The sequence below is a fragment of the Crocuta crocuta genome, unplaced genomic scaffold (assembly GCF_008692635.1).
Source record: "Crocuta crocuta isolate KB4526 unplaced genomic scaffold, BGI_CrCroc_1.0 scaffold124, whole genome shotgun sequence".
Lineage (NCBI taxonomy): Eukaryota > Metazoa > Chordata > Mammalia > Carnivora > Hyaenidae > Crocuta > Crocuta crocuta.
In genome coordinates this window covers 10,507,629-10,531,509 of record NW_027551573.1, presented here as the reverse complement: position 1 = coordinate 10,531,509, position 23,881 = coordinate 10,507,629, and the positions used below count along the sequence as shown (strand labels likewise).

General features: G+C 38.1%; 1 protein-coding gene across 3 annotated transcripts in view; it reads left to right on the top strand.

Moving 5' to 3' along the window:
* PHKB (phosphorylase kinase regulatory subunit beta) overlaps positions 1 to 23,881 on the top strand; it is a 237,841-nt gene that overhangs the window by 157,314 nt on the left and 56,646 nt on the right. For all 3 annotated transcript variants that reach the window (XR_013331934.1, XM_077751419.1, XM_077751418.1), the window contains 2 exons: positions 19,893 to 19,948; positions 20,417 to 20,510. Coding sequence is in view for 2 of the 3 variants with exons in the window: in XM_077751419.1 (XP_077607545.1) it covers positions 19,893 to 19,948; positions 20,417 to 20,510 (150 nt within the window). In the remaining variant the exon portion in view is untranslated. The remainder of the gene's footprint in view (positions 1 to 19,892; positions 19,949 to 20,416; positions 20,511 to 23,881) is intronic.

The following is a 23,881-nucleotide window of genomic DNA, read 5'->3' as shown; positions in this document are numbered from 1 at the left end:
AGAATATGAGTTAAATGTGGGAATGAAGAATGAATAATCCTATGTAGTAGAGCATGATCCTTCTGTGTTGCCCTAGGTCAAAATTGTTAAAAGTGGGAAATAAGAGTTTTAAGTTCTCAGAAGGTCTATAAACATAAAGATTAAAACTAGACTAATAGATTCTAGTACACGCTGAGATCCTTGCCTCTAATTCTGAAGTGAACTTTTCCTCTGAATCCCAGAAGTCTAAGAAAAACCTCATTCCAGGCATTGTCACCCAACTTTTTTCCCCCAACCTTTATGCTGTTCTATATTGACATCCATCCATCCTTCTGTATTTCAACGTTTTTCTCTACTTATTTCTTCTGAATCTATAAACATGTTTTATTGTCTCTTGACCTAAAACAATATTTCCTCAACTGTGTCTCTGTCTTTTTTTCCAATGTTTTTTTATTTGTTTTTGAGAAAGAAAGAGGAGAGGGAGAGGGGCAGAAAGAGAGGAAGACAGAATCTGTGAAGCAGACTCCAGTCTCTGAGCAGTCAGCACAGAGCCCAATGCCGGGCTCAAACTTGTGAACCATGAAATCATGACCTGAGCCAAAGTCGGACACTTAACCGACTGAGCCACCCAGGGCCCCCTCCTTTTTTATGTTTTAATTTATTTTTGAGAGAGAAAGAGACAGAGTATGAGCAGGGAAGGGGCAGAGAGAGAGAGAGAGGGAGACCTGTGCCTCTGACTTCCCTTGTTTCCTTTCATTCAGACATTGTGGGAAAGTACTTGTCACCATCTCCTATTTTCTCAATGCTCAGTCACTCAATTGTATACAGTCTGGCTGCTTATACCACCACTCCACTAAATGACCTTCTAAGTGATATATCCAATGATCTCTTTTCAGATTTAAGTCTGTCCAAGACATTCAACACTATTGAACACTCCCTCTTCCTTTTAAACTCTATAAAAACATGAAAGTAATCTTTGATTTCTTTCTGCTTATGTGACTACTTCTCCTCTCCCAAATCCAGTCCTGCCAATTCTATTTCCTAAATGTTCTTGAGATCTTTCCATTTGCTCCTTCATTCCCACTGCTATACCCCATGTCACCATCATCTCTCAATTACAGCCTCCAGCTAACCTCCTTGTATCTACTCTGCCCTCTACAAACCATGTCTATATGGTAGCCATCATAATATAAGTTAATATAATAAAATGCTTGGGTGGGGCCTGACCTATATGGTATCTTCAATATATATTTATTAATGTTGTTCTAAAAATATAAATTACATAGTCTTTTTCTTGTTTGAAACCCTTTTAGTAGCTTTTCATTCTACTTATTTGAAACCTGAATACCTTGTTGATTCAGTAAGCCCTGCTAGGCCTTAATCCACCCTCATCTCTTATCATTCTTTTGCTTGCCTACTTTGTTCCAGACATTCTCCTCTCTATTTCTCAAATCCTTCAAGTGTTTCTATTTCAAGGCCTTTGCACATGCTATTCCTTCTGCCTGAAGTGCTCATTACCACATCTTGTTCCTTTTTGTTATTGAATTCAGTCTCAAATTTAATGATACCCACTAGTAGAATTATTTTCTGATCATCAATCTAAAGTACCCCCTATCTTCAGTCACTGTATTATATTACCCTTTACATTTATCCTGGCATTTATCATTGTTTTTTATTATTTAATTATTTCTACATTTTATTTTTTAATTATCTGTTTCTCCCCCAATGAAATGTAAGTTTCATGAGAGAAGGACTTTCTCTTATTTGTCTGATACATAATAGAAGATAAATATTTACTAAATAAATTCATCAATGGGAAGATCAGTGGGAAGATTTATCCTTTAAGAACAAATAGCTCAGATACCTTTTCTATAAATTTCTCCTCATTTCTCTAAGGCTAAATTAGATGCTCCCGTTTTTGCCCTCAGAGCAACCATTCAGAACACTGTATTTAATATCCTACTGAACTCCATGTATAGTTTGTCTTTTCTCTTATATGGGGAGTTCATGAAGGTTAATGTTTCATACATCTTTCTGCCATCGCTGGTGTCTGCCATGATGTCTGGATGAATGAATGAATGAGAAAACCCTCTAAGGCAGGAGCATTTCTAGTATACAACACTGAAGAATTGTGCTAAATAGCAATGGAAGACATTTAGGTTTACTCTGCTAAGGGTGATGGTTGAGTGTCTCCTCCATAGTCAGGTCCTTACTGAGAATCCCCACTAGAAACAATTTGGCCTCAACCAGTGAAGACAGCTGTATATAGTTAAAGGCTTGCTGGATTCTTGAGCTTGCTGGATACCTCTGTAGCTGTTTGATTTCTAAGGCAGTGGCTATTAATCTTGGCTCACTTTCTCCCTTGCACTGTCTTACCAGCCCAACCTTCTTGTCCTTGGGTTGAGCATATAATGCTAGAAGAGAAAGTAGCACAGGTTTTTATACTCCTCTCCCTTTAAACTATCCTTCTTAGGTGGCTTTCACATTGTAGTAACTGCATATGTGGCCTGTCCATTCATTTCCACTCCTAAATGGAATCATGTGTTTGACATTCCTCTAGCGTACTGACATGTTGACTGTACAGCTGGTAAGATGAAGCAGTCTGACACAGTAGAAGGAATCCTGGACCAAATCAGTCCAGAGACCTGGATTCTGCTGATGAGTCTGCCATTTCTTCTGTCTGGGGCCCAGTGTTTATACCCATCAAGTGGATTACTGATTTTTATCAAGGAAACCTGTTTTCAAACTAAATTTAGGCAGAATCTCAGCATAATACAGTAGTTCAAAGTTGTGCTGCTCTATGTTAATTATACTGGAATTAAAATAAAACAACAACAACAACAACAAAGAAACCAAAGTTGTACTGCTCTGGCTTAAGTGGAGTCCTGCCACCCAGTCTTATAGACATCCTCATACCTTTTTCATTATCTACTTCCCAAGTCCCAGGTGATAAAAACGGCCCCTTCCATCCCTGACATTTTCAGCTCAGACATCAGCTCAGATCATCAACTGATCTACTCGGTACATGCACCCAAAATGGAAAAACCAAAGCAAGTTGGCTTGCTATATACTTGCTTTCCCTCCATGATTCTAAATAGGGGTTTTCTGTTCGTCAACCATACAGAGGCCTTTCATTAGTGGTAACCCAGGACCTGAGGCCCTTTGAAATGACAGAAACCCTGAGAGGAAAATGGGTAGAGTTGGAGACTATGCCTTCCCCTTCTGCCTCTGCCTCCCCAGTCTCACCTCATTTTACCAGTCTTTCCTGATGTTGTGTTTCTAGAAGTTCTCATAATATGTTCTTCCCTCTGGTTATGATTAAAGCTGTATGAACACCATGAGTCAGGCTTTCTCCACCTGGGTCGAATAGTCGTTTTAGCATTGTTTCCAAGAAGTAGCAAGATCTATCGCACTGTCATTTCTTTAAGATAAAAATATAGAAACATCCGGTTATACCAAGTGCTTAGAAAGGAGTGAAAACAGTTTTAAAAATCAATTCATTGTGACAAAGTGATGATCAGTATTCTCTTCCAAGATAATTGCAGTCATTGAATGTGTTGCTGTCAAAAGACATTGCCTGATTTATTCATTCCGGCATTTGAACCTATGTATCTGAGGTCTGGGAATACTTTTTAAAATTCATTTGTTTTCCTCTTAAATAGGAAGCTTATATTATCATTAATGCAGCGTATAAATGCAGGGATCCTACAGGGCCACTCTCTCCCTGGCCAGCTCTACTTTTGAGCTGAGTTTAGCTTTTTAACCATGCTTGATGTTGTTATTCCTCAGGTATTTCTACTTATCTTTTCTTTGCTTCCCGATTAGTTTTCTCCATGTTGCTGCTTTGGCTTGGTTGGAAATGTCAGAACAAGATGCCAGTGTGTTCCAGTCAGGATGTGCCTGTGTTCAAACTGCTGTATCCTGTTACTTGGCTCCTACAGGGAAAATACTGCGGGTGCAGTGTCTCCAGTTGGAATTGAGATGTATAAAGCTTCTGCTTGGTTTCTTTAGCTAATGAGGTTTTGCTGAAAAATGAATGTAATGAAAAAATGCTGGCTGTTGGCAGGACCTACTGAGGAAGGCTAATGAGCATAAATGAGTTTCTGTAGGGCCCCAAAAGCAGAAGCATAGAATGTTTCAAATGCACTACCCTTGAGGCAAGGCCAGCCTTGGATGAGGTGTGACCCGTTTATTTGTTGGCTTCTTTTTTTCTTTCCTACTCTCCCTCCTCCCTTGCTCTTCTTTCAATAAAAGACCCATTCAAGCCAACCACGTAGATTATTGTATGCAGCATTGGGCATTTTAAAAATAAAGCTACTTAGACTAGGGATCAATACAATGTTCTAAAAGTAAGAATTATTAATTCTACATATTGGTGTACATTATTTAATAGAAGAGGTAATTTTTAAATTTAATTGCCAAGAATGTAAGAATTTTGTGGACAAAATTATAATTGAGTTTTCTTAAAACCTGATCTCAAATGGATGAAGAGTGGACTGTTGGGTCTTGTGGACTGTTGGCTTTTGTTCACCGCTCTGTCCCCCATGATTGTAACACATTCCTGCAACCATGTAATGGTTAATTTTACGTGTCAAATTGCCTGGAACACACTGCCAAATATCTGATGAGACATTCTGGGTGAGGGTAAGGGTATTTGGGGACAAGATTAACATTTAAATCAGACTAAGCAAGTCAGATTGCTTTCCCTGATGTGAGCAGACTTCTTCCATGTAAGACTGAATAGAACGGAAGCTGACCCTTCCCTGAGTAAGAGAGGAATTTCCCTGCCTGATGGCCTTCAAACTGGGACATCAGCTTTTTTCCTGCCTCTGGATTTGAACTAGATATTGAGCCTTCTTGCCTTCAGATGAACTATATATTAACTCTCCTGGGATTTCCACTACAGGTCTGTGAACTAACCAGACATCATAATTGCCTGAACCAATTCTTTCTTTTAAATTTTTTATTTCAATTTTTTAAATGTTCATTTATGTTATTTTTGAGAAAGAGAGAGAGAGAGCGTAAGTTGGGGAGGGGCTGAGAGAGAGGGAGAAAGAGAATCCAAAGCAAGTCCAAGCTCCTAACTGTCAGAACAGAGCCTGACGCAGGGCTTGAACTCACGAACCATGAGATCATAATCTGAGCCAAAGTCAGATACACCCAGGTGCCCCCTGAAACAGTTCTTTATAATAAATCATATATTTCTGTTCTTTACACACACACTCTTGCTCTCTCTCTTTCTCTCTTTCTTTCTCTATCATTTCTGCTTCTCTGGAGAGCCCTGACTAATGCAAACCACAACAGCAGTAAGCGTATAATCTAAATATAAGCTATGACATGCATCATATTGACTTTGGACTTAGACATACCTGCAGTCAGGTTTAAGCTCTCCTACTGGTAGATGTATGACCTCTGAAAAATTATTTCACCTTTCTCCACATCAATTTCCTGATCTTTAAATATGGTAATTCTTGTGATACTATATAACATAGTGCTTAAAATACTACATAGCAGGCTATCAAGATATATTAGTTTTCTGACATTCTAAACTGGACTCAAAACCAATATAATCATTAAAATAATAATATAAGTCTTATTAATAATCTTTTTTTCTTTCATAGTTAATTGTCAAGTTGGATTCCAAATAACACCCAGTGCTCATCCCAACAAGTGCCCTCCTCCACGCCCATCACTCCCATTTCCCTCTCCCACCCCCATCAGCCCTTAGTTTATTCTCACTATTCAAGACTCTCCGATGGTTTGCCTCCCTCCCTCTACCCAACTGTTTTTCCCCTTCTCCTCCCCCATGGTCTTCCGATAAGTTCCTCCCAGTCCTCCTATAAATGGGAGCATATGGTATCTGCCTTTCACTGTCTGNGGGTCATAGGGGAGTTCTATTGTTAATTTTTTGAGGAACCCCCACACTGTTTTCCAGAGGGGCCACACCAGTTTACATTCCCACCTACAGTGTAGGAGGGTGCCCGTTTATCTATCATCACCAGCATCTATAGTCTCTTGATTTGTTCATATTTTAGCAACTCTGACCAGCGTGAGGTGGTATCTCAGTGTGGTTTTGATTTCTATTTATTTCCCTGATGATGCGGGATGCTGAGCATCATTTTATGTGTCTGTTGGCCATCTATGGATGTCCTCTTTGGAGACGTATCTGTTCATGTCTTCTGCCCATTTCTTCACTGGATTATTTGTTTTTTAGGTGTGGAGTTTGGTGAGTTCCTTATAGATTTTGGATACTAGCCCGTTATCTGGTATGTCATTTGCAACTATCTTTTCCCATTCTGCCAGTTGCCTATTAGTTTTGTTGATTGCTTCCTTTGCCAGGCAGAAGCTTTTTATCTTGATGAGGTCCCAATAGTTCATTGTTTGCTCTTGATTCCCTTGCCTTTGGGGATGTGTCAAGTAAGAAATTGCTGCAGCTGAGGTCAAGGAGGTTGTTTCCTGCTTTCTCCTCTAGGGTTTTGGTGGTTTCCTGTCTCACATTCAGGTCCTTGATCCATTTTGAGTTTACTTTTGTGTATGGTGTGAGAAAATGATTTAGTTTCATTCTTCTGCATGTTGCTGTCCAGTTCTCCCAGCACCATCTGTTAAAGAGGCTGTCTATTTTCCATTGGATGCTTGTTCCCGCTTTGTCAAAGATTAGTTGGCTGTACACTTTTGAGTCCAAATCTGAGTTCTCTATTCTATTCCATTGGTCTATATGTCTGTTTTTGTACGAATACCTTACTGTCTTGATGATGACAGCTCTGTAGTAGAGGCTAAAGTCTGGGCTAGTGATGCCTCTCGTTTTAGTTTTATTTTTCAGTATTACTTTGGCTATTCGGGGTCTTTGTGGTTCCATACAAATTTTAGGATAGTTTGTTCTAGTTTTGAGAAGAATGCTGGTGTGATTTTGATTGGGATTGCATTGAATGTGTAGATTGCTTTGGGTAGTAATGACATTTTAACAGTATTTACTCTTCCTATCCATGAGCATGGAATGTTTTTCCATTTCTTTGTGTCTTCTTCAATTTCCTCCATAAGTTTTCTATAGTTTTTGTCATACAGATCTCTTATATCTTTGGTCAGGTTTATTCCTAGGCATTTTATGGTTTTTTGGGCAATTGGGAATGGGATCAGTTTCTTGTTTTCTCTTTCTGTTGCTTCATTATTGTTGTATAAAAATGCAACCAATTTCTGTACAGTGATTTTGTATCCTGCAACTTTGCTGAATTCATGGATCAGTTCTAGTAGGCTTCTGGAGGAGTCTGTTGGGTTTTCTATATAGCGTAGCAGGTTGTCTACAAAAGTGAAAGTTTGACTTCTTTGCCAATTCTGTTCCCTTTTATTTCCTTTTGTTGTCTGATTGCTGATGCTAGGAGTTCCAGCACTATGTTAAACAACAGTGGTGAGAGTGAACATCCCTGTCATGTCCCACTCTATGGTCTATCTTGGAGAATGTGCCATGCTTACTTGAGAAGAAGGTGAATTCCATGGCCTCAGGATGTAAAGTTCCAAATATATCTGTCAAATCCATCTGGTCCAATGTGTCATTCAAGTCCATTGTTTTTAGTGATTTTCTGTCTAGTTGATCTATCCATTGTTGTTAGTGGAGTATTAAAGTCCCCTGCTATTAGCACATTCTTATCCATAAGATTGTTTCTGTTTTTGATTAATTGTTTTATGTATTTGGGTGCTCCTGTATTTGGCACGTAGACATTTGTAATTGTTAGCTCTTCCTGATGGATAGACACTGTAATTATTATATAATACCTTTCTTCATCCCTTGTTATTGTCTTTATTTTTTTTTAATTTTTTTTAATGTTTTATTTATTTCTAGGAGAGAGAGAGACAGCGTGAGCAGGGGAGGGTCAGAGAGAGAGGGAGTCACAGACTCTGAAACAGGCCCCAGGCTCTGAGCTGGCAGTCAGCACAGAGCCCGACGTGGGGCTCGAACCCACGAACCGCAAGATCATGACCTAAGCGAAAGTCAGACGCTTACCCGACTAAGCCACCCAGGCACCCCTTATTGTCTTTACTTTAAAGTCCAGACTGTCTGATATAAGTATGGCTACTCCACCTTTCTTTTGACTTCCAGTAGCATGATAGATATTTCTCCATCCCCTTACTTTCAATCTGAAGGTGTCCTCAGGTCTAAATTGAGTCTCTTGTAGACAGCAAATAGATGGATTTTGTCTTTCTATCCATTTTGCTACCCTATGTCTTTTGATTGGAGCATTTAGTACATTTACATTCAGTGTTCTTATTGAAAAATGTGGGTTTAGAGTTATTGTCTTCTTTGTAGGATTCATGCTTGTGGTGGTGTCTCTGTTACCTTGCATTCCTTGCAACATTTTCCTCATAGAGTCTCCCTCAGGATTTCTTGTAGGGCTGGTTTAGTGGTGACGAATTCTTTCAAATGGTGTTTATTTGGGAAGACTTTTATCTCTCCTTCTATTCTGAATGACAGGCTTGCTGGATAGAGGATTCTTGGCTGCATATTTTTTCTGTTCATCACATTGAAGATTTCCTGCCATTCCTTTGTGGCCTGCCAAGATTCAGTAGATAGATCTGTAACTACTCTGATAGGCTTCCCTTTGTATGTTAGGCCCTTTTATCCCTAGCTGCTTTCAGAATTCTCTCTTTGTCCTTATATTTTGCCAGTTTCACAATGATATGTTGTGCAGAAGATCAATCAAGTTATGTCTGAGGGGAGTTCTCTGTGCCTCTTGGATTTCAGTGTCTGGTTCCTTCCCCGGATTGGGGAAGTTCTCTTCTATAATTTGTTCGAGTACACCTTCAGCACCTTTCCCTCTCTCTTCCTCTTCTGAAATTCCTATGATATGGATATTTTTCCATTTGATTTTATTGCTCAGCCCTCAAACTCTCCTTTCATGTTCCTGGATCAATTTATCTCTCTTTTTCTCGGCTTCCTCTTTTTCTATAATTGTGTCTTCTAATCCATCTAGTCTCTCTGCTCTTCAATCCATGCATTGGACACCTCCATTTTATTATGCACCTCACTTATAACAGTTTTTAATTCACCACAACTATTTTTAAGCTCCATAGTCTTTGTAGCAGTCGCTTCTCTGATGTCTTCCATGCTTTTCTAAAGCCCAGCAATTAACTTTATGACTATTGTTCTAAATTCTTGTTCAGTTATGTTGCTTATGTTTGTTTTAAGCAACTCTTTAGCTGTCATATCTTCCTGGAATTTCTTTAGAGAAGAGCTCTTCTGTCTCATTATTTTGGCTAGCTTTCTGTCTCTTGTTAGTTTTAAAAGCTTGTTATGTACTCTGCACCTGTGAGTACTTCTATATTAAAGAAGGCTCATTGACTGTCTAGGGCCTGTCCATTCAGGAAGTGTTCTTTTAATGTTGTCTCTTGGTCTCTCTTGTTGTTTGGTTATTTTATTTCCCTACTTGTAGTGGTATTTCCAACTCTCCACCATGTGTACTTTAGCTTGTTTCTTGAGGTAGCCCTGGAAAAGAAAACAGACAAACACACAGGGAACAAAGGCACACAAATGAACAGATGTATCCAACAAACCAGCAAACTGAAAGGAAAAAAGAAAAAGAAAATAAGAAAAAGAAGAAGAAAAAAAGAAAAAAGAACCCAAAAGACAAAGGACAGTCTAAAAGCATAAAACCAGAAAACCCAGCTACAAATAGAGAGCAGGCAGTGCTGATGAAAGAGCATATACACAGAGAGAAATTTCACAGTGGGGAGAAGATGAAATTGGACAATGACCAGGCAGAGAGACTAAGGGGCTTAATTCAGAGACAGAAAGAGAATATGGTAGGAGGCAAGGAGAAAGAAATGAAGGTAATGTTATGAAGAGAAACTATATAGTTGACTACTCTAGAGAGAGAGAAAGAGAAAGGTAGTGGTGGAGGTGTAGAATATACATCTAGAGAATGGATTAAATGTGACTGTTTAAGCAAATCAATGAGCAGAGTGCCCAGCCCAGTAGAGGGGTGGGATATGAATAAGACGAGGGGAAAATATATCTGAAAAGAAAGAATTGATCTAGAATGAGTCACGACAGTGCATCCATGTTGGTCTTGCCCTGGGCTCTGATAAAAAAAACAAAAACAAAAACAAAGCTCTCTAGTGGGGATGGGCATGGTTGGTGTAGCCAGGTCTTAGCCTCCACTGAGGTCCCGCTGGCTGCTCCCTGAGGTTCCACCCTGGTGGTTGTGGGGAGTAAAATGGTGGCGCCCCAGTTCCCTCTGGAACCAGCGCTGCAAATCACTGCCTTGAGTCCGATCTTCCTGTGCCGTGGGTGCAGCCAAGTTGGACTGTGTTCTGTGTCCCAAACCCTGCCTCGTTTCCAGGTCCCAGTCTGCTGTTGATACTGCCTGAAACAGTTCTGCAGCTCCACTGCTTCCTGGCCACCAGGGATGGATCCTGGAGAGCAGCTGTGCAGCCTCAGGTCGGCTGCTTCCCTGCCACCTGGGGTCGAGTCCCGGAGGAGCAGCAGAGCAGTTTCCACTGGTGCCACCTGGGGCAGGGGCACCCAGTTCAAAGTCAGCACCTCAGCTAGAACTAAGAACACTCTCTCTCCTGAGCCGAGGTTTTTCTCTTCTCCAGGGACAGTTCTATGAGCAGTTTCAGCCACTCTTTCTTTTCCCCTGGATTCACCGTTGCTCCCCGGGAAGGGGTCTCCCTTTCCTCCCTCTGTGTCTCTGGTCCTGGCCCATTTTTATCTTCCCCAATTCGCACTCATGCACTTATGAGGTTGCTTTCCCAGTGTACTCTGTCTCTTTTTCTTCCCAAACTCCTGCAGTTCAGTGTCCTATGGCTTCAGGCCTTCTCTGCTTGAGAGATGGGCACAAGCGAAATGCACAGAGCTCCCTACTTCTCCTCCATCTTGCCTCCTCTAGCTTATTAACACTCTTAATAAATCATGTTATTTCCATGAATAAGTTGTGCAGGCATACCTCGGAGATTTTGTGGGTTTGTCTTCAGACCACTGCAATAAACCAAATAACTCAATAAAGCAAGTCAAATGAAGTTTTGGTTCCACAGTGCATGTAAAAGTTATGTTTACACTATACTGTAGTCTGTTTAGTGTGCAATAGCATTATGTCTAAAACAACAATGAACATGCCTTAATTTAAAAATACTTTATTGCTAAAAAATGATGACCAGCATTGAGCTTTCAGCAAGTCATAATCTTTTTTGCTGCTGGAGGGTCTGGCCTTGAACATGATGGCTGCTGCCTCATCAGGGCAGTGGTTGCTGAAGGTTGAGGTGACTGTGGCTATTTCTTAAACTAAGACAATAATGAAGCTTGCCACATTGATTGACTCTTTCATAACAATTTCTCTGTAACATGTCATGCTGTTTGGTAGCATTTTACCCATCATGGAACTTCTTTCAGAATTGGGGTCAATCCTCTCAAACCTTCTCAAACACATATCAACTAAGTATGTGTAATATTCTAAATCCTTTGCTGTCATTTCAACAGTCTTCATAGCATCTTTACCAGGAGTAGATTCCATCCGAAGAAACTACTTTCTTGCTCATCATCAGAAGCAACGCATCATCTGTTAAAGATCGATAATGAGATTGTAGCAATTCAGTCCCATCTCCAGGCTCCATTTCTAATTCTAGTTCTTTTGCTGTTTCTACCACATCTGCAGATATTTCTCCACTGAAATCTTGAACCCCTCCAAGTTATCTGTGAGGGTTGGAATACACATCATACAAACTCCATTTCATGTCAATATTTTGACCCTATGAGTCATGAATATTCTTTTTTTTTTTTAATGTTTTATTTTTATTTCTGAGCGAGAGAGAGACAGCGTGAGCAGGGGAGGGTCAGAGAGAGAGGGAGTCACAGACTGAAACAGGCTCCAGGCTCCGAGCTGGCAGTCAGCACAGAGCCCGACGCGGGGCTCGAACCCACGAACCGCGAGATCATGACCCAAGCGAAAGTCGGACGCTTAACCGACTAAGCCACCCAGGCGCCCCATGAGTCATGAATATTCTTGATGGCATCTGGAATGGTGAATTTTTTCCAGAGGATTTTCAATTTACTTTGCCCAGGCCCATTAGAGAAATCACTATCTATGGCATCTATAGCTTTAAGAAATGTATTTCTTAAATAAGAAGACTTGAAAGTCAAAATTACTCTTTGATCCATGGATGTTGTGTTAGCATACATGAAAACATTAATCTCATTGTACATCATCAGAGCTCTTGGATGACCAGGTGCATGGTCAATGAGCAGTTATATTTTGAAAGGAATCTTTTTTCTGTGCAATAGATCTCAGCAGTGGGCTTAAAATATTCAATAACCCATGTTGTAAACAGATGGGCTATCATCCAGCTTTTGTTGTTCCATTTATAGTGAACAGGCAGAGTAAATTTAGCATAATTCTTAAGGGCCCTAAGATTTTCAGAATGGTAAATGCACATTGGCTTCAACTTAAAGTCACCCGCTGTATTAGCTTCTAATAAGAGAATCAGCCTGTCCTTTGGAGCTTTAAAGCCAGGCATTGACTTCTTCTATCTAGGTTTGAAAGTTCTAGATTTGAAAGTTCTAGATGACATAGAAGGCTGATTCAGCTACATTGAAAACCTGTTGTTTATTGTAGCCACCTTTATTAATTATGTTAGCTAGATCTTCCAGAAAACTCACTGCAGCTTCTACATCAGCACTTGCTGCTTCACTTTGCGCTTTGATGTAATGAAGATGACTTCTTTCCTTAAGCCTTGTGAAACAACATCTGCTAGCTTCAAACTTTACTTCTGCAGCTTCCTCATCTCTCTCCACCTTCACAGAATTGAAGAGAGTTTAGGGCCTTGTTCTGAACTAGGTTTTGGCTTAGCAAATGCTGTGACTGGTTTGATCTATCAGGACTACTAAAACTTTCTCCATATCAGCAATAAGGCTATTTCACTTTTAAGTCATTTGTGTTTTAACTGGCATAGCCCTTTTCATTTCCTTCAAGAACTTTTCCTTTTTTTTTTTTTTTTTTAACAACTTGACTAACTGGCATAAGAGGCCCAGCTCTCAGCCTGTCTTATATGCCTTCCTCACAGAATTTAACCATTTCTAGCTTTTGGTTTAAAATGAGACACGGTTCGTGGGTTCAAGCCCCGCGTTGGGCTCTGTGCTGACTGCCAGCTCAGAGCCTGGGGCCTATTTCAGAGTCTGTGTCTCCCTCTCTCTCTGACCCTCCCCTGCTCATGCTGTCTCTCTCTCTCTCTCCTAGAAATAAATAAAAATATTTAAAAAATAAATAAAATGAGAGACATATGACTTTTCCTTTCACTTGTAGGGTTATTAATTGGCTTAATTTCAACATTGCTATATCCTAAGGAATAGGGGAGCCTGAGGAGAGGGAGAGAGACAGGCCAGTGAGTAGAACAGTCAGAATACACACAACATTTATCGGTTAAATTTGCTGCCTTTTATGGGCACAGTTTGTGCCCAAAACAATTACAATCATAACATCAAAGACCACTGATCATAGATAACCATAGCAACTATAATAAAAATGAGAAAATTTGAAATATTGTGAGAATTACCAAAGTGTGACACACAGACACAAAGTGTGCAAATGCTGTTGAAAAATGGTGCTGATAGACTTGCTTGGTATAGGGTTACCACAATACTTCCATTTGTAAAAACTTAATTGTCTATACGAGCCACAGGTAGGAAAGAGAAACACTTCACTGAAAACTTAAATAATTTTGAACCATATGAATTAATTATCTGTTGAAAAATTAAATTAAAAACAGAACAAGGGGAAGGAAACCACTAGGGCATATTCACATTAAAGTTTCTCTGTATACCCTTTGAAAATTGTATTACACTGTTTTATTTGTAGCTCCCAGCTACAAATCTCCTAGCTTTGCTGCTTTGACCTGATTTGGATAATTTAAAAACTAAAATCTAGACAGATGTGCATGCAGTGCTTTAATTATCGTAGTTTTAAATTTTTAGCAAGATCAGTTACAGTGTTAATACAGGTAGTACCTATCTTATGGGCAAGTTGTGCTATAAAAATTTCTACTGTATACTTAAACATGGTTGAGATAGTAAATTTTGTGTTATGTGGCTTTTATCACAGTAAAACTTTTTTTAAACCTAATTTGATTCATTTGTAAAGGTCAAAGTTTTAAATAAGAGTATTTCCAACTACAGGTTGTTCATTCTCAATCATGTAATTAAAATGACCTGTGTACATTCCTTGATAGCTTATATAAATATGTGTATGCTATGTTATTATTTCCATTTGTTAAAAATTACAATATTCGTAAATATTTGTTGTGTATATTAAAGGGATGATTTGTGTATCGTTAATAAATGTAAATAACAATATGTTAAAAAACAAGATTCTTCTTTTAGACCACCAACTAAGCACTAACTTTCTTTTAATATAAGGTGCTGTATACATGCTAGGTAAGAAGCAAGCATGGGGGCCCCTCAGAGGGTTCACACTATAGTTATACAAACCACTTAAAAGCATACAAAAAGCCTTCCAGTGAGATGACATTGACAATATGTGTATTGTCAAATGACTCATACAGACATTACCTGCTTTTGCTGATATGAACAGAAGATATCTGGGCACCTTGATGTTTGAGGAGTTTACAGAGAACACTGTTGAAAAAGTAGGTCAGGATCTGGATAGACAGGAAGAAAAGAGCAGTTCAAATGTAAAAGGACAGAAGAACAGTAGGCAGAAACTTGAGATGGACAAGAGTGAACTGTTTTTAGTGGACTGCCTTCAGGCAAACAGATGGGAGAGAAATAAGGGAACATAGGTAGCAGTGACATTGTAAAGGTCCTCTGGAAGTTAGGGCTTTATTTGGGAAGCACAGGTTTTAGGTATAGAAGTGATATCTTAAACATTACATAAATACATGTTTACTAACCCATATTGCCTCCCTTTTCTTCATTCATTCAACAAGTATTTTTTGACCACTTCCTTTGTGCAAATCACTGATAGAAGAAACTTAGCTTGACCAGATAAAGTACAGAAGATGGGCAGAGGCAAGTATGAAACAGAAAGTCAAGGAAATGTATTATAGTAATTCAGGATTGTGGTTGTATTTCTGGAGTTGATGAGAAGGCTAATGTTTTTTAAACACTTAAGAGGATATGTGAGATACTCTGTTATATGCTTATATGTGCTCTATATTATCCCCATAATCCTATGAAGTAGATACTTTTATTCCAGCTTACCAACGAGGAAACATTGCCTCTTCTAGGCAATGGGGACATAACAATGGATAAATATAGATCAAGGTTCCTGTCTTCAGGGGTTACTTTCTGATGGGAATGAATAATACTGAACATTTGTATAAATAACGTAATATAATTTCTGGAGCTGGTAAGTACTATGAAGTAGACAAAGTAAGGTAAAGTGATAGAAAGGGGTTGGCTGTGGTAGAGAGAATGGCTGAGACCTGCATAAGAAGAAGGCATTCACAAAACAATTGGAAGGAAAAACATTCCAAATAAGGTCAGCAAGTGCAGAGGCCCAGTGATAGGAACACAGCTGGTGTGTTCAAGGGGCAGACACAACACCTTGTGGCTGAAACATGGTGAAGGAAGGGAGGGAGAATGAGAAAAAAGAGCTATGCCAGAGGTAGATTATGCATGCCTGGTAGGTCATGGTAAACAGTTTGGTTCTTATTCTGTGGGCAATAGGAAACCATTGGAGAGTTAAAAACAGAGTGTCCATGTATGTATCCATGGGGGCGGGGTGGAGTGAGGTGGTGGTGAGATGGTATGATTTATACTTTTTAAAAAATTATTTATTTAAATTCATGTTAGTTAACATGCAGTGTAGTATTTTAGGAGTAGAACCCAGAGGTTGATCACTTACATGTAACACCCAGTGCTCGTCCCAACAAATGCCACTTCTTAAAAAAAGCATCCTCATTGCTGTTTGCAGGATGGGCTGCTGTGCATGGTGGGGCAAGACTGAGGTAGTTATAACAGTTAATTGATCAAGTGAAAGATCATGGTGACTGAGTAGAGGTTGGTAGCAGTGGTGAAGGTGGACAGAAGTGATGTGTTTGACTCTTGCTTTAAAGGTAGAGCTGATACAACTGATTGGTGAATTTGCACATTAGATAGGCAGACACTATAATGATTAAGAGATAGATGAGATTGCCCAGATTTGAATTCCCCCTTTCCCACTTATTATCTATGTGATAATTGGCTAAGTTTTTACCTACTCCATGCCTCAATTGTCTCATCAGCAAATGAGAATAATAATGGTAACCACCTACTATGGGTGTTTCAATGAGTAACTAATTTACTATGGTTACATGGTCCTCAATAAATGTTATGTTGTTGTTGTTGTTGTTATTGGTTAGGAGATTTGAAGGAAAAAGGAATTAAGAATGACTTACACATTTTGGGGCAGATCAAATGAGTACATAGTGTGGGGCCTTAAAGCAATAAGAAATATTTTGAGGATGAATGGTTTTAAGGATGGAATTAAGTGATTTGGTCTTGTCCATGACAAATTTAAGGTATCTCTTAGATGACCTGGATCATGACAGGACCAGATAATAAGATAGGATTTGTATGTGGATCTTTCAAGTCTAACACCTACCCTCTTTCCATTCTTTGAGAGGCAGAATAAGTGAGTGAGGGTGAGCACAGACTGCAGTCAAACTGCCTGAATCTAAATTCTGGCCCAGCTGTTTGCTAGCTCTGTAACCTTGGATGGGTTACTTAAGCTTTCTTTGCATCAGTTTATTATCTGGAAAATGGGAATAATGATTTGTTATTATAAAACAATGGTTTGTTAGAACAGTACCCTGCACAATAGAATGTCAAATGTTATGTAAAGTGTTTGTTGCTATCATTGGTACTTTCCAATTCTGAATATCACTATAGAAAGGAAGTTTAAGACACTTTATGAAAGAAAGATTAACAGGATTTTGATAAAAAATTGGATATGGAAGGTAATAATTAAGAGTCAAAGATAATTCTGACATTCTGAGCTGGAAGTGAGCCTGTCTGAGGTGGCGGTAGGGTTAGTGAGGAGTTGAGTTTTACCTTTGGAAATAACCAAGAGAAAATGTCCAGAAAGCACTTAAAAATATGGGCACTGGAACTCAGAGAAAGTCCAAGACTAGAAGTATAAATATGAAATCATCTGCTTAGAAGAGATAATTAAAGCTACCAGAGTGATTGAATTTCGTGAGAGAGACAGAGAAAAAGAAGGAAGTGTAATGAGTAGAAGACCAAGAACTTAAGTGTAAGAATTTCCATCTCTAAAGGCAAAGTAGGTTAGAAGGCAGAGTGAAGAATTATAGAGGCAAGAAAGATGATAAAATAGCTATAGTGTATGCTTGAGAAATAAAAAGAGAAAAAAATTGGAAAGTGGCATATCACCTGAGGATTTCTTTTAAAAGATGTTTGGAATTATTTACAGAAGAACTAGCCATACAAAAATGTGATAATGGATGGTCTTAGAATGGTGGAAGCCAATAAGATTTAAGGTGACACAAGTATTACAGCAAATCTCAACAAGGAAGACAGGAGCAGCTGTCCTAGAATAGCTGTGAAAATAATAAGTACAACTGTAGCAAGTATTAAGACCCTTTATTTTTGTTATGTGCAAATACTGTGCTTAGCAACACAGTTCTCTCCCTAAATCCTCAGCAATTCTCCAAGATAAGGACAATGATTATATCATTCTCTGCAGAAGTCAAATATTGGAAACCACTTAAATGTCCATCAAAATAAACATTCCTTAAATAAATTATGGTATGTCCATATAATGTAATGTCCTGTAGCCATTTTTTTTTTTTTTTTTTTCAAAAATAAGGTAAGTCTATACTACTAAAGGAAGCTATCAGTGGAATACTTTTATGTGATAATAAATACCTGCTGTTCATCTGTCCCAATACACTCTAAACTCCTCATGGAGGGATACTGGGTTGTTTTCCTCATGCAACATCGGGGCCTAACATGAGGCCTTGTATATTAGAATGCCTTAATGAGTACATAAATACATGTAAAATGTAGAATACCAGTACTATATAGGCCTTCAGTGTCTATATGCATAGATACATGTGTGTACTTCATGAACCTAAAAGCAGAAAATATTATAGTAATATTAAGGGAAATACCATTCAGAAATAGAAGATATTAATTCCTATGAGGATGTTTTCAGAGAGACTTCATGGGTTTAGACAACAATGCTGGTGCTTTGAAGAAAATGGTGAAAACAGAAAAGATGGTTTCAACTTTGGCAATGAAAGGAAGAGAATTGCTGGGGTGGGATTGCCCATGCTGAATTCTTTCTTTGGGTAGAAATGAGGTGAAAGGTCCTATTTGGGCTGTGGGTTGAAGGCCTAAGATCAGCATGGAAGGTTTGTGAATTAGAACTTTCTGAAATGCTGAGTTTTTGCAATGAAAGACTTCTTCAACCATCTAATAGTCCCCTAACCAAATACTCATTACAATTCAACATGTGTAGTGGCCATTTTAGATCTGAGTACTATGTCATACAAATAGGAACAGCATTATCCTAAACAGGTCTGTGATTCAAAAAGAAGATACCAATTTGCCAATTAGGATATGTAAGCTGTCTTATTTATTGTTACTGAAATAAAATCCACATTCTTGTATATGTATTCATTTGTTTTTTATTTAAGAGTCTTTAATTGTCTTGAAGATTGTAGATAATTGCCCACTCTAAGGTTACTCCATTTGATGAAGTAAATACTAGATTTCATTTGAGAGAAATAAGACTTAATGTGTTCATTTATGGTTGGAAATCTTGATGAGATTCTGAATAATTAATTTTTTCTCATCCTTCTGAGTAACACTAACTTTTAAGATCTTTATCAAATAAAAATAGAATTTATGGCATTTTTAATGTGTATTTTTGTTGGGTTGTTATATCATATTTTCTCTTATATATTCATTTAAATCATATGGAAGTCTGCCTGAAATGGCATTTTCGCGATGATTCTGGGAACTATCCTTTTGATTGTAGGATATTTACTGCTGATATATGTATTCTGGTGTTTCTTGCTTTCCATCATACATAAATTCTGGTGACATATTGAATACCATAGAGGAGAACTGACTGATGGTAAATCAAACATTTTACAGCATTACTATTGGGAATGTTGGATTCATTACTATAAAGGAAATTATATTTGATCAGTATTTTCAGAGCTTCCTAATACTGTAATTTATTGATGCTTCTTAATGTTCTCTGTTAATTAATACAGGCTCAAAATTGGGTTCATTTTAGCAGTGTATAATATATGCTATAGTGAATCTTTTCCATACACACAGAAAAGAATAGCAAATATCCAACACTACCTTTGATTAGAACTATTAAGCTCAACAGCTTGTATTTAACGAACAAAGTGTTAATTACATAGTCAACTAGGTAGTTCATTCTCTAGTATAGGGTTTATATATTAGAATAAAGCTATTTTAATGTATAGGTGCCAAAGGAAAATTGGCTAACAAGAAAGAGAACAGCCTTATATGTGGTTAAGATGTCAAATGAACAAATTTAACTCACCATCATTTTTAATAGAGAATATATAAGCTGGGTTTTTATTTTTAGTTCCTCCCTTTCCCTTCAGAGTTAAATGATGGAAAATGACTTTCAGTCCTCAGACTACTCTTATGCATCATTCAAAATAGTCCTGACAGGCTAGCCCCTCTGGTAGCAGTGTGAGATTTATGGCTTTCTGTTCCTTGGTGTTCCATTACTCTGTCTACACCATCAAATTGATTATTAGGTAGTGGAGAGCAAGGAAAGAGAGGTGACTGCGTGGAGCCAGTAGATGTCCATCATTTTAATGAACTGCTTAGAGATGGTTAATATTGTCCTTGATTCTCATTGTATCTAATAATGACCAGATATTTTAAAATGTTTCCCCCCCTCCCTTATTCTGTATTACAGGGCCCACTGGAAAATGATTTGGTTGTTCACGTAGCACTCATAGCAGAAAGCCAACGGTATGAAACCCAGATGGGTGGTGTGTTCCTTTGGGAGGAGGAAAGTAATCTCTTGGCAGAGATTAATTTCATAGACCCCATGACAGGGTTTAAAGGATGTCTGTCAGAACAACAATTTTCTTATGTTTAAAAAAATTTTGTTTTAGTTGAAGTGAATATTAAAGACCATGACCTGTGCCAGTGCTGTCTAGGGTGTAGTTGTGAAAAGTAGTGCAACAGATAATGGGATTCTCAAAATCAGTGCTTACTCTTTCTGCCAGCCCTCAGAGCTCCCATTTGATGCCTTGTGAAGAACCCAAGAGGGCCTCTGGAACCCAGGGCAGATGGCATATTACTCATGTGAATAAATGAAAACATTCTCCAAGCTAGCATCATCTCCTCTCTTTCCTCCTCCTTCTCTTCCACCATTCTCCATACTCTACATGCATTGCCTAAAACTGTCTCTCACTTTTTCCCCATTTTCTTTAGCCTTCAAGTTTTCCTCAACACATATGGTATTCAGACTCAAACACCTCAACAGGTAGAGCCCATGCAGATTTGGGCTCAGCAGGAGCTGGTGAAGGTAAGTGATTCTGCTTCTTTACTGCTGACTTTGTGGAGGTGCTAGAGCATGATTATTAGACTTAGTTTACAATCAGGTAGCATAGTTAAAGTCTGATTCTGAAATAGGGTCATTAATCCAAAAGTCTTTCTAATTAAGTTGAGAAGCCTACTTCAGACATTATTAACTAAAAACAACACCCCCCCCCCCAAAAAATACAACAACCCTACATTGTATGTATATTATATTCGTAAGCCTTGTTGATTCTTACTCCCTTCTAAAGTCTATTACTGACCTAGACTGAGCACTTGAATAATGAATTACCTTAATTTTAGTACTTGTGTATAAAATTAATCTTTACATTGGGTTTGATAATTTTCCCTTACATTAACTATTTTAAAAACCTTGTAAATATTTATTGGTAATAATTACTTCCCTCTTTCTCTTGCCTTACCATTTGGAGTCTGAAGTAATTCCTACACTTTTGGTTTGCTGGGTTTCAAAGTAATTATAAAGTAACATCTGAGTTTATCTTGAATGCAATTCCATACCTATCTGAATTGGATTAAAAGGTGACTTTTAGGGTCTTTGCAAGCACTGCTCTGCAGATGGATTCAGAAATGCTTGTTTAGGAATATTCCTGCCTATTAGGGACAAGAAATTGTTGACTTCCACTAATTATTTATAAACTACCACTTTTACTTAGTAATTATTAAAAACATTATAGGAACAAACTCTGGAGTGTTTGGGGTAAGTGTTTAGAATTCTCTCTCTCAAATGATCAAAATCCGCTCGTTTAGGTTGATAAAAATGTATGTGGTCAAAGTTTTGATGCTACAGCAAAGAAGAAAAACTTAGAGAAGTGAGGTGCACATTGTATGGAAGAAAGCAGAGCCTCAGAACATCACTGTTAGTCAGACTGGACCCTATCCATTGGCAACAAAAAAAAAATCTGGGTGTCGGATCACCCGGAACACCAGCTCTTTGAGAGCTCTTTAACCTCCTCTAACAAATTTAGAGCTCTTCCCACCCAGATTAAAGAGCAAAGGCTGAAAATGCAAGGATCCCTAGAGTAGGTACCACTTTAAAAACACACGAAGATGTGGTAGAAAAGGAGAGGAACTGAGGATCCACAAAACAAGCAGAGGAGACAGCAGGTAAGTGGAGAAAATCTAACGCTCTAACACTGCATTTATTAATCAGTTATAGGCTATGTTAAACTTTTTATGGTTCTTCACTGAAAGCTCCAGAGAATAGTAACAAAGATTATTATTCTTTGATAAACATGTGCTCAAAGCAAATTAACCTGAATCTGGTTTTTTCAGGCCTAATTTATATTGCAACTTTTTATGGTAGGTGAGTCAGTACTCAATACACAGTCAGGATTTAAAAGACCAGCATGGCTCCAAATGACTTAAATGTGGCATTTTATTCATTCATTAATGAACACCTGCTATGTGCAGAGTTTTGTGTGGGGCACTCAGATAAAATGGCTCTATACTCTGTTCCTGTTCTCAGTAAACTCTGAGTCTATTGGTATGACAGGAAAAATAACTAATTATAATCCACTTTGATGAGTTTATACAAGGTACTGTGGAGGTGGTAGAAAGCATTCCATTAAGAGTAAGGTGAAGACTTATAACTGGTCCTTACATATTTTATATTTTGTTGTTTTAAAGATGATGTGAAAAAATGGTTTAGAGTTTGGGTATGTGGCATGGTTAAAACGAGATTTGGGACCAAGAACCTAACTTCCCTAAGCATGTTTCAAGATGGAAGATTTCTACGGCTACAGCCTCTGTGTTCCAAGCTAACTGCTTGCTCTTTGGGATTTGTCCTCTAAGATATACTTCCTAGTACATTGCTTCTTATAAGTCCACCTTTAAAAAAATTTTAATTCCTGTGTAGTTGACATATAGTGTAATATTAGTTTAAAGTGCACAATATAGTGTCTTGACAGTTCTATATATTACTCAATAATAACTCCATCTTTTAAAAGTAAAAGTGTTCCCTCAAATCTTAGTTAATATACATATTCTTATGCCAATGGCTGACCTTTCTGTTCTGAGGTGCTGCACCCTCCTTCAACCAACTTAAGAGTATGTGAGGGCAGACAGCTGAGGACAGGGCTTTTACTGAGTGTAGTTAAGTTTTTGTGATGCAGTGATTGGTGTAGTTTTTGCTTCATGGGGAATATGAATATAGTGCAGACCTAGGATGAAGTACTTCTGTACTTTTGGGTTGTTTAGCCATTACTATATCCTATTTCAGTGGATTAAATGGTGTAAATATGAACAATGTGGGGACAGTATTGTATGCACAGTGGATGCAGGGAGCATTCCAGGTCTGTGTACTTACCTGTCATAGACCTGCTGTACTGTGGTTCAGAAAGTTAAGGAAAATCCTTTTACTATCAATTATTTAAAGGAAAACTATATCAGTACACTTTAACTTGTACATGGTTAATTAATCACTTGTCCAAAAGATGAGATCTAAAATAGTTTAGACATACATTTATTTTGGAAAATTTGAAAATATTTGAGGGAAAGGGATTTCTATCTAGCATAGTGTGAGATAGTTTCAATGCAGCATATATACTGAGGTTTATATAGTATTTTTCCTGGCCAGTACAACCAGAGCTATTCCAGAATCAGATTTCATAGCACATCTAGCTCGGGAGGACATGCTCTCTCATTCATCTATCAGGTGTTTCCTGAGCACCAGCTATACACCAGGCAGAGTGCCAACCAACCCAGGGGATGCTGTTCTGTAGGGACATAACGGTGCAGAAAGAGATGACTTGATACATGAGCAGTATCTTGCAGTACAAGTATTACATGATGCCGAGTGTCACATGATCACAGCTGAGCCAATGGTTCTTTAAATTCATTTTGATACAAAAGTGCTTTGGATTACAAGCATGTTTCTGGAATTAATTGGGCTCACAAACCAAGGTTTTGCTTATTTTTTAAAAAATGATATAAGTATAAAATTGCTGGAATTAAAAATAGAAGAGCAGTTTACAGCTGTTTGGAGTGAAAGTCCATTCTTAGAATAATACCAGTGCTAAAAAAGCCATTAAGGAAATGATTGACACATTTGACTAAATATAGCTGAAGATGAACCTGGCACATCAAAGGTGCTTGTGAAATTTCCTAGTAGAAAAGTGTGTAGATTAAAATACTACATGCTGAAATGATGTTTGACCTACTATGCAATTATTCTCAAATTTCATCACAACATTGAAGATGAAGAAACTGGGTAAAATATTTATACAAAGGGTAAAATTCTTAGTATACCAAGACCTCTTACAAATCAAAAAAGAATTAAATGTGCCCAGTAGAACAAATGGGAAACTTTATAGAACATACAAGTAGCCATTAAATATATGG